At 45.1% G+C, this 12,277-nt stretch overlaps 1 protein-coding gene and 1 long non-coding RNA gene across 2 annotated transcripts in view; one reads left to right on the top strand and one right to left on the bottom strand.

The window, feature by feature from the left end:
- LOC309568390 (pancreatic secretory granule membrane major glycoprotein GP2-like) overlaps positions 1 to 7,635 on the top strand; it is a gene marked incomplete at both ends in the record, with an annotated part of 30,643 nt that extends 23,008 nt beyond the window's left edge. The window contains 4 exons of the mRNA XM_082274049.1: positions 1,112 to 1,268; positions 4,157 to 4,229; positions 4,706 to 4,738; positions 7,571 to 7,635. Of these exons, the coding sequence (XP_082130175.1) occupies positions 1,112 to 1,268; positions 4,157 to 4,229; positions 4,706 to 4,738; positions 7,571 to 7,635 (328 nt within the window). The remainder of the gene's footprint in view (positions 1 to 1,111; positions 1,269 to 4,156; positions 4,230 to 4,705; positions 4,739 to 7,570) is intronic.
- LOC309567853 overlaps positions 1 to 12,277 on the bottom strand; it is a 1,051,047-nt gene that overhangs the window by 782,373 nt on the left and 256,397 nt on the right. The gene's annotated exons all lie outside the window — the stretch shown is intronic.

Raw genomic sequence — 12,277 nt, 5'->3', positions numbered from 1 at the left:
TGCTGATATTTCACAAAACCCCCCAATGGGACTCCTAAAAAAATAGTAAAAAAAATAAAAAAATACTAACACTGTCAACTGCCCTACTGACACCAACTTCTGCCCTACTGACACCAACTTCTGCCCTACTGACAAGTCCACTGCCCTACCGATGTCCTACTGACAAGTCCACTGCCCTACCAATGCCCTACTGACAAGTCCACTGCCCTACCGATGCCCTACTGACAAGTCCATCGCCCTACCGATGTCCTACTGACAAGTCCACTGCCCTACCAATGTCTTACTGACAAGTCCACTGCCCTACCGATGTCCTACTGACAAGTCCACTGCCCTACCAATGTCCTACTGACAAGTCCACTGCCCTGCTGACACCAACCTCTGCCCTACTGACAAGTCCACTGCCCTACCGATGCCCTACTGACAAGTCCACTGCCCTACCGATGTCCTACTGACAAGTCCACTGCCCTACCGATGTCCTATTGACAAGTCCACTGCCCTGCTGACACCAACCTCTGCCCTACTGACAAGTCCACTGCCCTACCGATGCCCTACTGACAAGTCCACTGCCCTACCGATGTCCTACTGACAAGTCCACTGCCCTGCTGACACCAACCTCTGCCCTACTGACAAGTCCACTGCCCTACCGATGCCCTACTGACAAGTCCACTGCCCTACCGATGCCCTACTGACAAGTCCACTGCCCTACCGAGTCCTACTGACAAGTCCACTGCCGTCCACTGCCCTGCTGACACCAACCTCTGCCCTACTGACAAGTCCACTGCCCTACCGATGCCCTACTGACAAGTCCACTGCCCTACTAATGTCCTACTGACAAGTCTGGGGCCCTTCTGACACCAATCTCTGCCCTACTGACAAGTCCACTGCCCTACTGACACCATCCACGTTTTAATACATTTGGGGTGCACACCCTAATGCAATAGGCTGCGCACACCTATGCTTCATTTGAAGCATTTTTTCACTCCTGCCTTAGACTTTTGCACAGTACTTTATATAATGAACACATTCCATATATTGTTTAGTATGTGCCAGTATTGTGTTCTAATCTTTAGATTACAGTAACTAAAAGTTGATGGAAGGTTTTTGTATCCAGGTGCCCAGCTAAAGGCGTAGGTGCTGGCCTCCTAACAGTGAACAGCAATGGAGTCGGCCTTGAATCTCGGTTTGCTATGAAAGTCTTCCAGATTGCCAATTCTAACAGCATCTATCTCTACGCGGATGTTGCGATCTGCTTTGGTAGCTGTAATTTGGTAAGACTCAACATACACATAGAGGATGTTCTGTGATTTCTGTGCCTGAAGAAGCAGTAAGGGATTCTTTAACCATATGAGCAAAGCAGTCAGCTGTGCAATTGGCCCACTGGTCCAAGGGGCCCTCAAACCCCTAGGCATTTTCTAGCCCTGGGTGAGCTGCCACTAGCCGGAGGGTGGCAGGTTTTGGGGTTAGGGAAAGCATTTATTTAAAACGTTGGTTATCCAATAATAAGGTTTGTGTTAAAATCCCCCTTCCTCCTGGTGTCCAGAACTTATATCTCAGCAACCTGATCATATATACACACAATTGTCCTAGAGTCTTCTGTCTGATAATGAGGGACCACTAGAGTTCTTGCACGTAATAATGGTGGGTATTGCATGAAAGTTTACTTACTCATTCACTAGGTGGTAGCCTGACAGCAGAGGAAGGCCTAGGGTGCGGGTCAGAGGGCAGAGCTTGGACTGGAACCCCCAAGGTGAGTGGCACAGGCTAGCCTGAGGTGCGGAGTCTAAGTATCCACCGGTTTTCGCCAGAGCCTCTAGTGGTGAGGATGGACTTCGCTGCGTGTGAATACCAGGTTGCGGTCCTCAAGGTCACCCCACCAAGGGGAAACCGGTCAAGGTCCGAAGGAAGATAAGCAGAGAAGGAAGATCCGAGAGAATGGTCAACTAAGCCGGGGTCAGGACGGGCAGCAGGTCAACAAAGTCAGGAACAAGCCAAAGGTCAAACGGGTATCATGCAGGTAACAGGACGCAGGTTTCAGGAACACCGGAGGAGCTGCAGACAAGACAGCACAGACACAGTGCTGCTGAGGTGTTTAAATAAGGCAGCCTGTTGCCAATTACTGCAATTAGTCTGCACTAGGTTAACCCTTAGATGGCAGACTCATGACAGCACATCAGTGTGCTCAGGGAGCGTTCCTAACACCTGAGGTCCGATAAAAGGGGCATTTTTAGGCTTTATTCATGCTTATGTGGCTTTAAGTACAGTGCATTGTAGGTTCTTTGTGTGTTTTAGGTGCTCTGTGCAAGAATTTCCATTGATCCCTATGTAAAGTGGTTTTCTGGAAATTACAGTCAGATCATAATGGTTTATTTATCATTTCAGGTATTTAAATAGCACCAACAATTTATATAGTGCTTTACACACTGTATATTCACATCAGTCCCTGCCCTCAAGGAGTTGACACATGCACACGTACTATGGCCAATTTGGACAGATGTCAGTTATCCTGTCATCAAGTTGTTGGGGGAAACCCACACAGGTAGAACGTGCAAACTCCATGCCAATAATGTCCTGGCTGGGAGGTTAAGATCCCCAGTGATACAAGGCAAGAGTGTTAACAATCAAGCCACTGTACTTCCCAAATGATCAATACTTGGCCTTATTCTTGGAGGTGTTTATGGATCAATGCGCTCCACTAAGCATAAAGATATCAGCTTCCATCCTGGTTACTGTCTGCAATTAGCAGGATAGCTGAATTAATGGCTAACGCCACACAAGACCAGCTAAATAAATCATATGTTGGCTTCTGATACTCCCACCACAATTCACAGTTCTGCCCGTTTGCTGCAGCCATAACATTAATGAGGGAAGAGCTTTGGTTTGGGCTGAACACAAGCTCATCCCTAACAAAGACAATTAATGGATTCATGCTCATCCCTCCCAAAGACAATTGATGGTTCCATGCTGCCCAGATATATTGTAGAATAAATAGGTCATTGGAGAATATGGGGTTAAGAGACTGAAATCAATATGGAAGGGGAAATGCAAACCATTGCAGGGAAGTCTCACCATTGGAGTGAACAAAGAACCTGGTGTGCCCGCATTCTCCACTGTTTTCATTGTTAGAATAACACATATGATAAAGGAGCATGAAATTAAACAATGTAGAGTAAATCGGTCATTGGAGAATATGGTTTAGAGAGACTGAAATCAATGTGGATGGGGAAATACAAACCATTGCAGGGAAGTCTTACCGTTGGAGTGAACAAAGAACCTGGTGTGCCCGCATTCTACACTGTTTTCATTGTTAGAATAACACATATGATAAAGGAGCATGAAATTAAACAATGTAGAGTAAATCGGTCATTGGAGAATATGGTTTAGAGAGACTGAAATCAATGTGGATGGGGAAATACAAACCATTGCAGGGAAGTCTTACCGTTGGAGTGAACAAAGAACCTGGTGTGCCCGCATTCTCCACTGTTTCCATTGTCATTGTCAGAATAACACATATGATAAAGGAGCATGAAATGATACAATGTAGAATAAATAGGTCTTTGGGGAATAAGGCTTAGAGAGACTGAAACCAATGTGGAAGGGGAAATGCAAACTATTGCAGGGAAGTCTCACCATTAAAGTGAACAAAGAACCTGGTGCACCCGCATTCTCCACTGTTTCCATTGTCAGAATAACACATATGATAAATGAACATGAAATGATACAATGTAGAATAAATAGGTTATTGGGGAATATGGCTTAGAGAGACTGAAACCAATATAGAAGGGGAAATGAAAACTATTGCAGGGAAGTCTCACCATTGGAGTGAACAAAGAACCTGGTGTGCCCGCATTCTCCACTGTTTCCATTGTCAGCATAACACAGATAAAGGAGAATGAAATGATACAATGTAGAATAAATAGGTCTTAGGAGAATATGGCTTAGAGAGACTGAAATCAATGTGGAAGGGGAAATACAAACCATTGCAGGGAAGTCTCACCATTGGAGTGATGAAAAATATAATGATAATGGGGATAATGATAGAGAAACATGAAGGGGACGCTGTGACATTAGCATAGCTAGGGGGTTTCTTGGGTACAATTTGTATTTGCTTCATCAATTTCACTGGAATTTCTGTTGAATTATTTTTATTTATTTACAGACCTGCAGCTCTCAACCCAAATCAGGAGATTCCCAGGACATTGTAGGAAGGGTTGGTCTATTTTTGAATGCAGGTAAGTCATCTCAGGTTCACAGTTTTGTTACAGTAATTTTCTGTGTTCCTTCAATCGCATATAACAAAACCCAACTCCAGACAAAACATTTGTTTTCTTTTTTGTTTTGGATAATGTGTGGAAAACTGTTAAACCTTCTGTCAGGTATTACCTACTGTCTTTGTTTCCTTTTGGGGAAAGAGGGGGGGGGGGGTCTCTCACTTTCTGTTCGCTCTGACAACTGTCACCTTATCAGGAAGAAACATCCCAGAGGGGACAAAGAAATAAAGACCTGCAGAGGTTCTAACCCTTCACCATTCTAATGAGAAAATAATTCATATCTCTGTATGTCCCGTATATTGAACATTTAAACATCTTGGTGAACACTACACAATTATGTCAGCATACAGTGAATGTGAATATCATACGATATATCCAGAAGAATGAGTATCAGTCCGGTTATTTTAACAGATATATATATATTTTTTTATTTCCAGCTGATGGGACTTTTGAAATCAGTTCTGCTAACAGTAAGTAAACTCTTACTTTTAATGGTTTAAAGTGGTGTAGCTCAACATGTTTAAACGCTTTACAGCAACAATAGCCTTACATGCGGGGGCAGGGCAGGTGTACATTAACATCCAGCCTGTGCATATATGCATCGCTGTCTTGTTGTGGAGGGCGCTCCACCGCCACCAAAACTGTGACTGAGCTGTTACATACAGTTCACAGTCAATAACCTATGTTTAGGATTTGGTAGAATGGGCTCCTGGTGACATTAGCACTGTACAGCCAAACACAGTGCCACATGATCGGCAGCCCGTCCTACCGACCTTGGGTGTCCGGGCTGGCTCGCGCCATCATAAAGGGGTTAAAATCCAAAGGTTGTGTTATGTGGGCTAGCCAGAAACACCAACATCTGGAATCACACTAAGAGCCGGTTCACATTGCCGTGACTTGTCAGGCGACTTGTCAGCCTGACAAGTCGCGCTCCCTCGCGATCCATTGACCGCTACAGGACCGGTTCTAATAGGAGCGACACAAGTCGCTCTGACTTAGAAAAAGGGTCCTGTACTACTTCGGGGCGACCTCGGAGCGACTTGCATAGACTTCCATTATGTGAAGTCCCTGCAAGTCGCTCCAAAGTCGTGGTGCATTGTTATGCACAAGTCGCCCCCGAAGTAGTAAGGAGTCGTGTCGCCCCAGTGTGAACCGACTCTCAGTCTAACAAATAGATGTTTACGGTGCCCAAAGTCAACACAAAGCAGTAAAAAAATGACACTTTATTGCAAAATTATATTAACCACTTCTGGACCAGAAGCATTTGCCCCTTTAACCACTTAAGCCCCAGAGGATTTGGCTGCTCAAAGACCAGGGGCTATTTTGCGATTTGGCACTTTGTGACTTTAACGGACAATTGCACGGTCGTGCGACGCTGTACCTGAATAAAATTGACCTCCTTTTTCCTCACAAACAGAGCTTTCTTTTGGTGGTATTTGATCACCTGTGCAATTTTTGATTTTTGCGCTATAAACAAAAAAAGAGCAACAATTCTGGAAAAAAAAAAAACAATATTTTTCACATTCTGCTATATAACATTTCCCCCCCAAAAAAATTTAAAAATCAAAATTTTTTAACATTTTAGGCCAATTTGTTTTCTGCCACATATTTTTGGTAAAAAAAATCACAATAAGTGTATTTTGATTGGTTTGTGCAAAAGTTATTGCGCTACTAACTACGGGAAAGATTTATGTCATTTTTATTGTTTTTTTTTTTTTTTACTAGTAATGGCGGCAATCTGCAAATTTTTTGCAGGACTGCGACATTGCGGCGGACAGATCGGACCCCTGACTGACATTTTTGACACTTTTGGGGGGACCAGTGACATTACTACAGTAATCAGTGCTAAAAATATGCACTGTTACTGTAATAATGACACTGGCAGGGAAGGGGTTAACCCTATGGGTGATCAATGGGTTAAATGTGAGCCTAGGGGAGTGATTCTAACTGTGGGGGGGCGTGGCTTGTGAAATGACCATAGAGACCTGTAACCCTATATAGAAGAATCACAGGCGCTCTGTGATCATTTCAGGGAGAAAAACGGTCGGCTGTGTTTAGAACAGCCGACCGTTCTTCTCTCTCAGCGGGGGGCGATCGCAGGTGTCAGGCGGCAATCGGAGGTGGCCTGACCCGTGCATCGGCTTCCCCGCTGCCAAGTGGGGGCGGGAGTGCGCCGGCAGCAGCGCGCGCTCGCCCCCTAGCTTCCCGCGAGAGACCGACGTAAGTCTACGTCGGTTTGCGCAGGAGAGCCACCCTGCCGCAGTAAAAAGGCGACGGGTGATCGGGAAGTGGTTCATTCAATGTAAGATTTTGGCTTGATCCCTCTTGGGCCTAGCGCCCCCTTGATGTTACTCTCTTACGTTCTGTAGTTCATGCAAAGCTGTATATAGATAGTTTGTAATTCTCGTTCGGGTTTATCTGTCAGATTAAATTCCCAAACTAGCGTTGATTCACTGCAGTTTTATTTTGACAAGACCAGGGCTTTTTTTCTCAGAGAATAGGTGCAGGAACTCCCCCCGTCTCTACCCCCCCCCCCCCTACCCACCTCTGAGCACTATTCCCTGGTTCCATCCTCTACCCAGTAGATCCTCTTTTAGGAAATACAGAGCCAAGTATCCTTTTGTGGTGCTAAGTAATTTGTTAATGATAACATAAAGTAGTAATATAGATCCCTCACAGCCAGCGACAATAAACCCCCCCCCCCACAGCAACAATAGATTAGAGCAGCACCAATGGACCCTCACAACAAAATAACAATCCAGCAGCAACAAAAGATCTCAGAAACAGCCAGCATTAATAGACTCTCCAACAATTAGTATCAATAGGCCCCCGGCCCCTCCCCTCAACAGTTTTTCTCTTCCAGCAACAATTGACCCCTGAGAAACAATAGATCCACCACCAGCAACAATAGACCGCCATGCAAAAATAGATCCCCTCCAGTAGCAAAAGAGCCCCCAGCAGCCAGAATTAATAGATCCTCCAGCATATCCCAGTACTCCTTGGCGTTACAAACATTCAGTGCTGGAGGTGCCGGAACTGCGTTCCCCTGCGTTCCTGCTGAAAAAAAAGCCCTGGACAAGACAATGTACAGTGAGAATTTGCTATGTTGTATCTGAGAAGCTTTGCCATAAAAAAAGTATAAAAAAAAAAATAATAATTCTCACGATGTTACATTCTGGTATAAAAGTTGGCTTCCAACAGTTTACACCTACAATGAAAACATAGGACTAAACTGAAGATCTTTCATGGAAAGATGAAGCCCTTCCCGCTCCATTCCTGATATCTCTTGTGTGTTCTTCCAGGTTTCTCCATGCCTTGGACTTTGTCTGCTCTGATCTCCTCCTGGATCTTGGTGAAGCTGATGTAACCTCTCCGAGAACCGACCATCCCGGCACCATGAGGCTTTGTCATATTGTCACCCCCAATGCTCTCAGCAGAGAGAAGTTATGAAGGAATCTTGTATCTAGTTATTTTTCTGTGGATGGTGTTGGCTGCATCATATATAACGCTACCTAAGATAACCTTGCCGCTATGCGTCCTGATTATCTCTCATTTTGCACAGTGCTGATATCCTGCTTTTTTTTGCTTTATACCTGAGCTATATATATTTTATTGTATTTATTTTGCAGCAAGAATGGCTAATGGAGTAGACAATATAATCATTATTTTGTATCACTGGAGAGCGCACCCTGTACTTCTTTTACATACAATAAACTGCAAAGCAATATAATCCAGATTGTTTCTTTGCATTTATATCCATCATTGCAGGTGCTATGGTTAGAGCAAGGTGCATCCTAAGGCATATCTAAACCCAAGAAACAATATTTAGTATATTTAACCACTTAAGCCCCGGAAGATTTTACCCCCATTCCGACCAGGGGGTATTTTGCGATTCGGCACTGCGTGACTTTAACGGACAATTGCGCGGTCGTGCGACACTGTACCTAAACGAATTTGGCGTCCTTTTTTTCCCACAAACAGAGCTTTCTTTTGGTGGTATTTGATCACCTGTGCGATTTTTTGATCACGCGCTATAAACAAAAAAAGAGCGTCAATTTTGCAAAAATAACAATATTTTTCAAATTTTTTTATATGAAATTCCCCCCAAAAAAAATGTAAAAATCAAAATTTTTTAACATTTTCGGCCAATTTGTTTTATGCTACCTATGTTTGGTAAAAAAAAATCGCAAAAAGCGTATTTTGATTGGTTTGCGCAAAAGTTATCGCGTTTACTAACAAAGGGAAAGATTTTTGTCATTTTTGTTGTTTTTTTTTTTAACGCGTAATGGCGGCGATCTGCGATTTTTTTTGCGGTACTGCGACATTGCGGCGGACAGATCGGACCCTTGACTGACATTTTTGACACTTTTGGGGTTACCAGTGACATTTCTACAGTAATCAGTGCTATATATATGCACTGTTACTGTAAAAATACACTGGTAGTGAAGGGGTTAACTTTATTTGGGAGGGAGGGGCTGTGTGTGTCCCTAGGGGCGTGCTTTCTACTGTGATTGGCTGTGGCTTCAGCTGTAAGGACACTGATCAACTGATCTACATAGTAGATCCATGTGATCAGTGTCTTTGCAGCGAGGAGAATGACAGGCAGCTTGTTTACACAAGCTGCCTGACATTCTCCCTCTCCCCCGCCGATCGCCGAGTGGCCGGCGGACATCGGGTCCACTGGTCACACGCGCGGGGGGGGGTCCGTGACCACGCGGGAGCGGGAGCGCGCCTCCGGGGGCGCGCGCTCGCTCCCTAGACCCTCACAAGCAAGCAACGTAGCCCTACGTTAGTTTGCCTGTGAGGGGCTGACCGCCGACGTAGATAGTCGTGCGGCGGTCGGCAAGTGGTTAAGTTCATCGGTGCTTACATGTAGTGGTTGCATTTTTTTTTCCTTTTCAGGCTTTTTCCCCTTTATTTTAAGCTCGTGATCTTGAGAATAACACTCCTCTCCCTTTGTAGCTACACCAATTTCTGCACAGAATCTATGCTTTAGGTGGAACTATTAAGAGAGAGAGGAAGTATTAATACATCTTTTAGGTTTTTGTTGCTATGTTTGTCCACTGGGGAGAATTCCCACTAATTCCTGTCCACAAAGCCCAACACAAAGTGAGAATAAAATCTATCTGAAATAAGAGCAAATCCACCTTTGACGTTGTATTGAAAAACAGATCCTCTCCGCCATAGGGGTCATTAGTGCTGGGCACCTGGGTCATGTTTCCTGCCTCTAAAGTGGGTTGCCCTGACTGCTGTCCACCATTTTTTCTGTTACTTTCAATTTTCTTTTTTTTTAAATCAGAATATATGTGTATTGTGCCAAAAGTTAAAGTATACAACGAGACAAAACATGCATATACAGGAAGGGGTAAACACAGAGGCAAAATTCGAACCTTCAGGGCCCCGGTGCAAGAAACCATGAAGGGCCCCCCGGACCCCTTCCCTTCAAACCCGGGGCTCTTCCCACTGATCCTGGGGCCCTTTACTCTCATTGCAGGTCCCTTTATTACGGTCCCGCAGCGGGACCCTTTCACAAGTTCTGCAGTGGGCCCCCTTCCTGCCATCTTGGGGCCTCCCCACGGTGGTGGAATGCCAGGGCCCGGTCGCAAGTGTGACCTTTGCGATCCTGGAAGTTCACCCACTGGTGTCAGTAGTTTTTATTTTTTGGTATTTTAATTGTATTATTTTTCATTTTATTTAATTTTTTTTTACAATGTCACTTACTATGACTCTGTCCATTCAGAAAAGGAAAAGACTTGTTAAAAACTGTATTCTGTGTTTTTTTCCTTTTTTACACTTTTATGGTGAATCGGTAGGGGTACAATGTCCCCGATACATATTTATAGGGGGGGCAGGATCTGGGGTCCCCCATAATTCAGTAGGATTTCGGCTTCCAGATTTCGATAAGCCCCCCACCTGCAGTATCCCACAATCACAGCCTGGGGTTGTCGGGAAGAGGCCCTTGTCCCCATCAACATGTGGACAAGGTGCTTTGGGGGCACCCCAAAGCACCCTCCCCATGTTGAGGGCAAGCAGCCTGGTATGGTTCAGGAGGGGGGCTGCCCACTCGCCCCCCCTGTCCTGGCCTTTCAGACTGCATGATCGGATAAAGGACTGGTATGGATTTTGGGGGGGACCCCACTCCATTTTATTTATTTATTTTTTGGCGTGGACTTCCCCTTAAAATCTGTACCAGACCCAAAGGGCCTAGTATGGATTTTGGAGGGGGGGCCCCGTGCCATTTTTTTTTTATTCTGTCGCAGGGTTCTCCTCAACCACTTAAATACAGGGCACTTTCACTCCCTTCCTGCCTAGACCAATTTTCAGCTTTCAGTTCTCATTGGCATCTATGGGAAATATTGGTCAGTTTGGCATGGCACTGCTCCCTGTCTTTAACATTGGCGTCTATAGGAAATCTTGGTCAGCTTGGCATGGTACTGCTCACGAACTATAAGTGACAAAGACACAAAACTTGTGGAACACCGAGAGGGGACCCAGGACTACAACATATCTATACATTTTAAAAGTGGTGTATAACCTGAACACTACACTGACTGCACTAAACTAACTCAACACACTATCCACTAACTACGTACCTGCCTAATCTCTATTATCACACACTATACTTTGCTGCCGTGTCAGCAGCTGCCTTATATAGTGTGGGGCGTGGACTAAGCCCCTGAGCCATGATTGGCTAAAGACACCCTGCCTTTGGTTAATCATTGCTCTGACAGGACATTGTGTTGTGATTGGCCAAAGCATACAGGTCAGGTGCAGGCTTTGGTCAATCACAAGCACCTTATGCACTGCAAACGCACAGTGCATTATGGTGTGCTCATCAGCGGGTGAACTTGCCACCGAGTGCCCCGGTTGTTCGTGTGTTCAGCGAACACACGAACACCCGATGTTCGAGTCGAACATTCAGCCCATCCCTACTAATAAACAACAAACTGGCAGTCATGTTCCTCCAGCCGCAGCATATTACCAAACTGGCTCCAGTGATGATGAGAATAGAGGGCATTGTGATGATGAGGTCACTGAGGCCACTTGGGTGCCGAGCAGAACAGATGAGGAAAGTGAGGGTGAGGCACAACCCCAAAGAGGCAGCCATCATGGAAATGTAGAGAGCAGATTGTGGAGCTGTTATCTCCCTGCCTTTTTAAGCACATGTGCAGCCGATCGCAATGTTGTAAGTTGGACTTTCTGCCACAAGTGGATAAGGTGTGACAAAAACACCAGACATTTAAATACCACATGCTTGACAAGGCATTTAACCTCCCACCACCCGTTGACAAGAGCACCTGAAAGTCACACAAAAGGGACACAATTCTTCTCCTCCTCACCTTTCATGTCTACCCCCGCTATATCTCATGACCTCTAAGCAGCTTCCACTGACAGGGGTGATGGTATAGCAAAGTATATCACAGGTCCTTGCAACATGTCTGCTAGCAGCTCACCACCAGCTGTAGAGTATAGCAGGCAAATTTCTCTGCCCCAGCTGATACAGTGAAAAAAAAAATACAGTCACTGCTACCCACATGCCCAGCATCTAAATTCCAGCTTATGCAAATTACTGGCTTTACAACTCCTGCCTTTTCATCTGGTGGATTCTGCCCCCTTCCATGAATTTGCAGAATGTGCTGTACCATAATGGCAGGTTCCCAGTCACTATTTTTTTGCACATTAGCCCATTATAGCTCTGTACCATCACTTGGAAGGCAATGTTTTGGCATCCTTGGGCAAGGCAGTCAGCAGCAAGTTCCACATTACTGCTGACACGTGGTCCTAAAAGCATGGTCAGGGAGGATATATGTAGTTCACAACACACTAGTAACTCTGCTTCCAACTAGGAAGGATACAACACAGGGCTCAGTGCTGGAGCTTGTTTTGCCACCACATCTCAATACAGCTGGTGGTGATGATGTGAGATCTGTCAACTTCACCCCCTCCTCCTCCATCTCCTCCTCAATGCCCTCCTCTGTTGAATTGTCTTATGAATCACCAATACCCCC

This window comes from Pelophylax lessonae (genome assembly GCF_965119305.1).
Source record: "Pelophylax lessonae genome assembly, chromosome: 12".
In the NCBI taxonomy this organism is placed as follows: domain Eukaryota; kingdom Metazoa; phylum Chordata; class Amphibia; order Anura; family Ranidae; genus Pelophylax; species Pelophylax lessonae.
The sequence above is the reverse complement of the archived record's forward strand: the minus strand, read 5'-3'. Positions and strand labels throughout refer to the sequence as shown.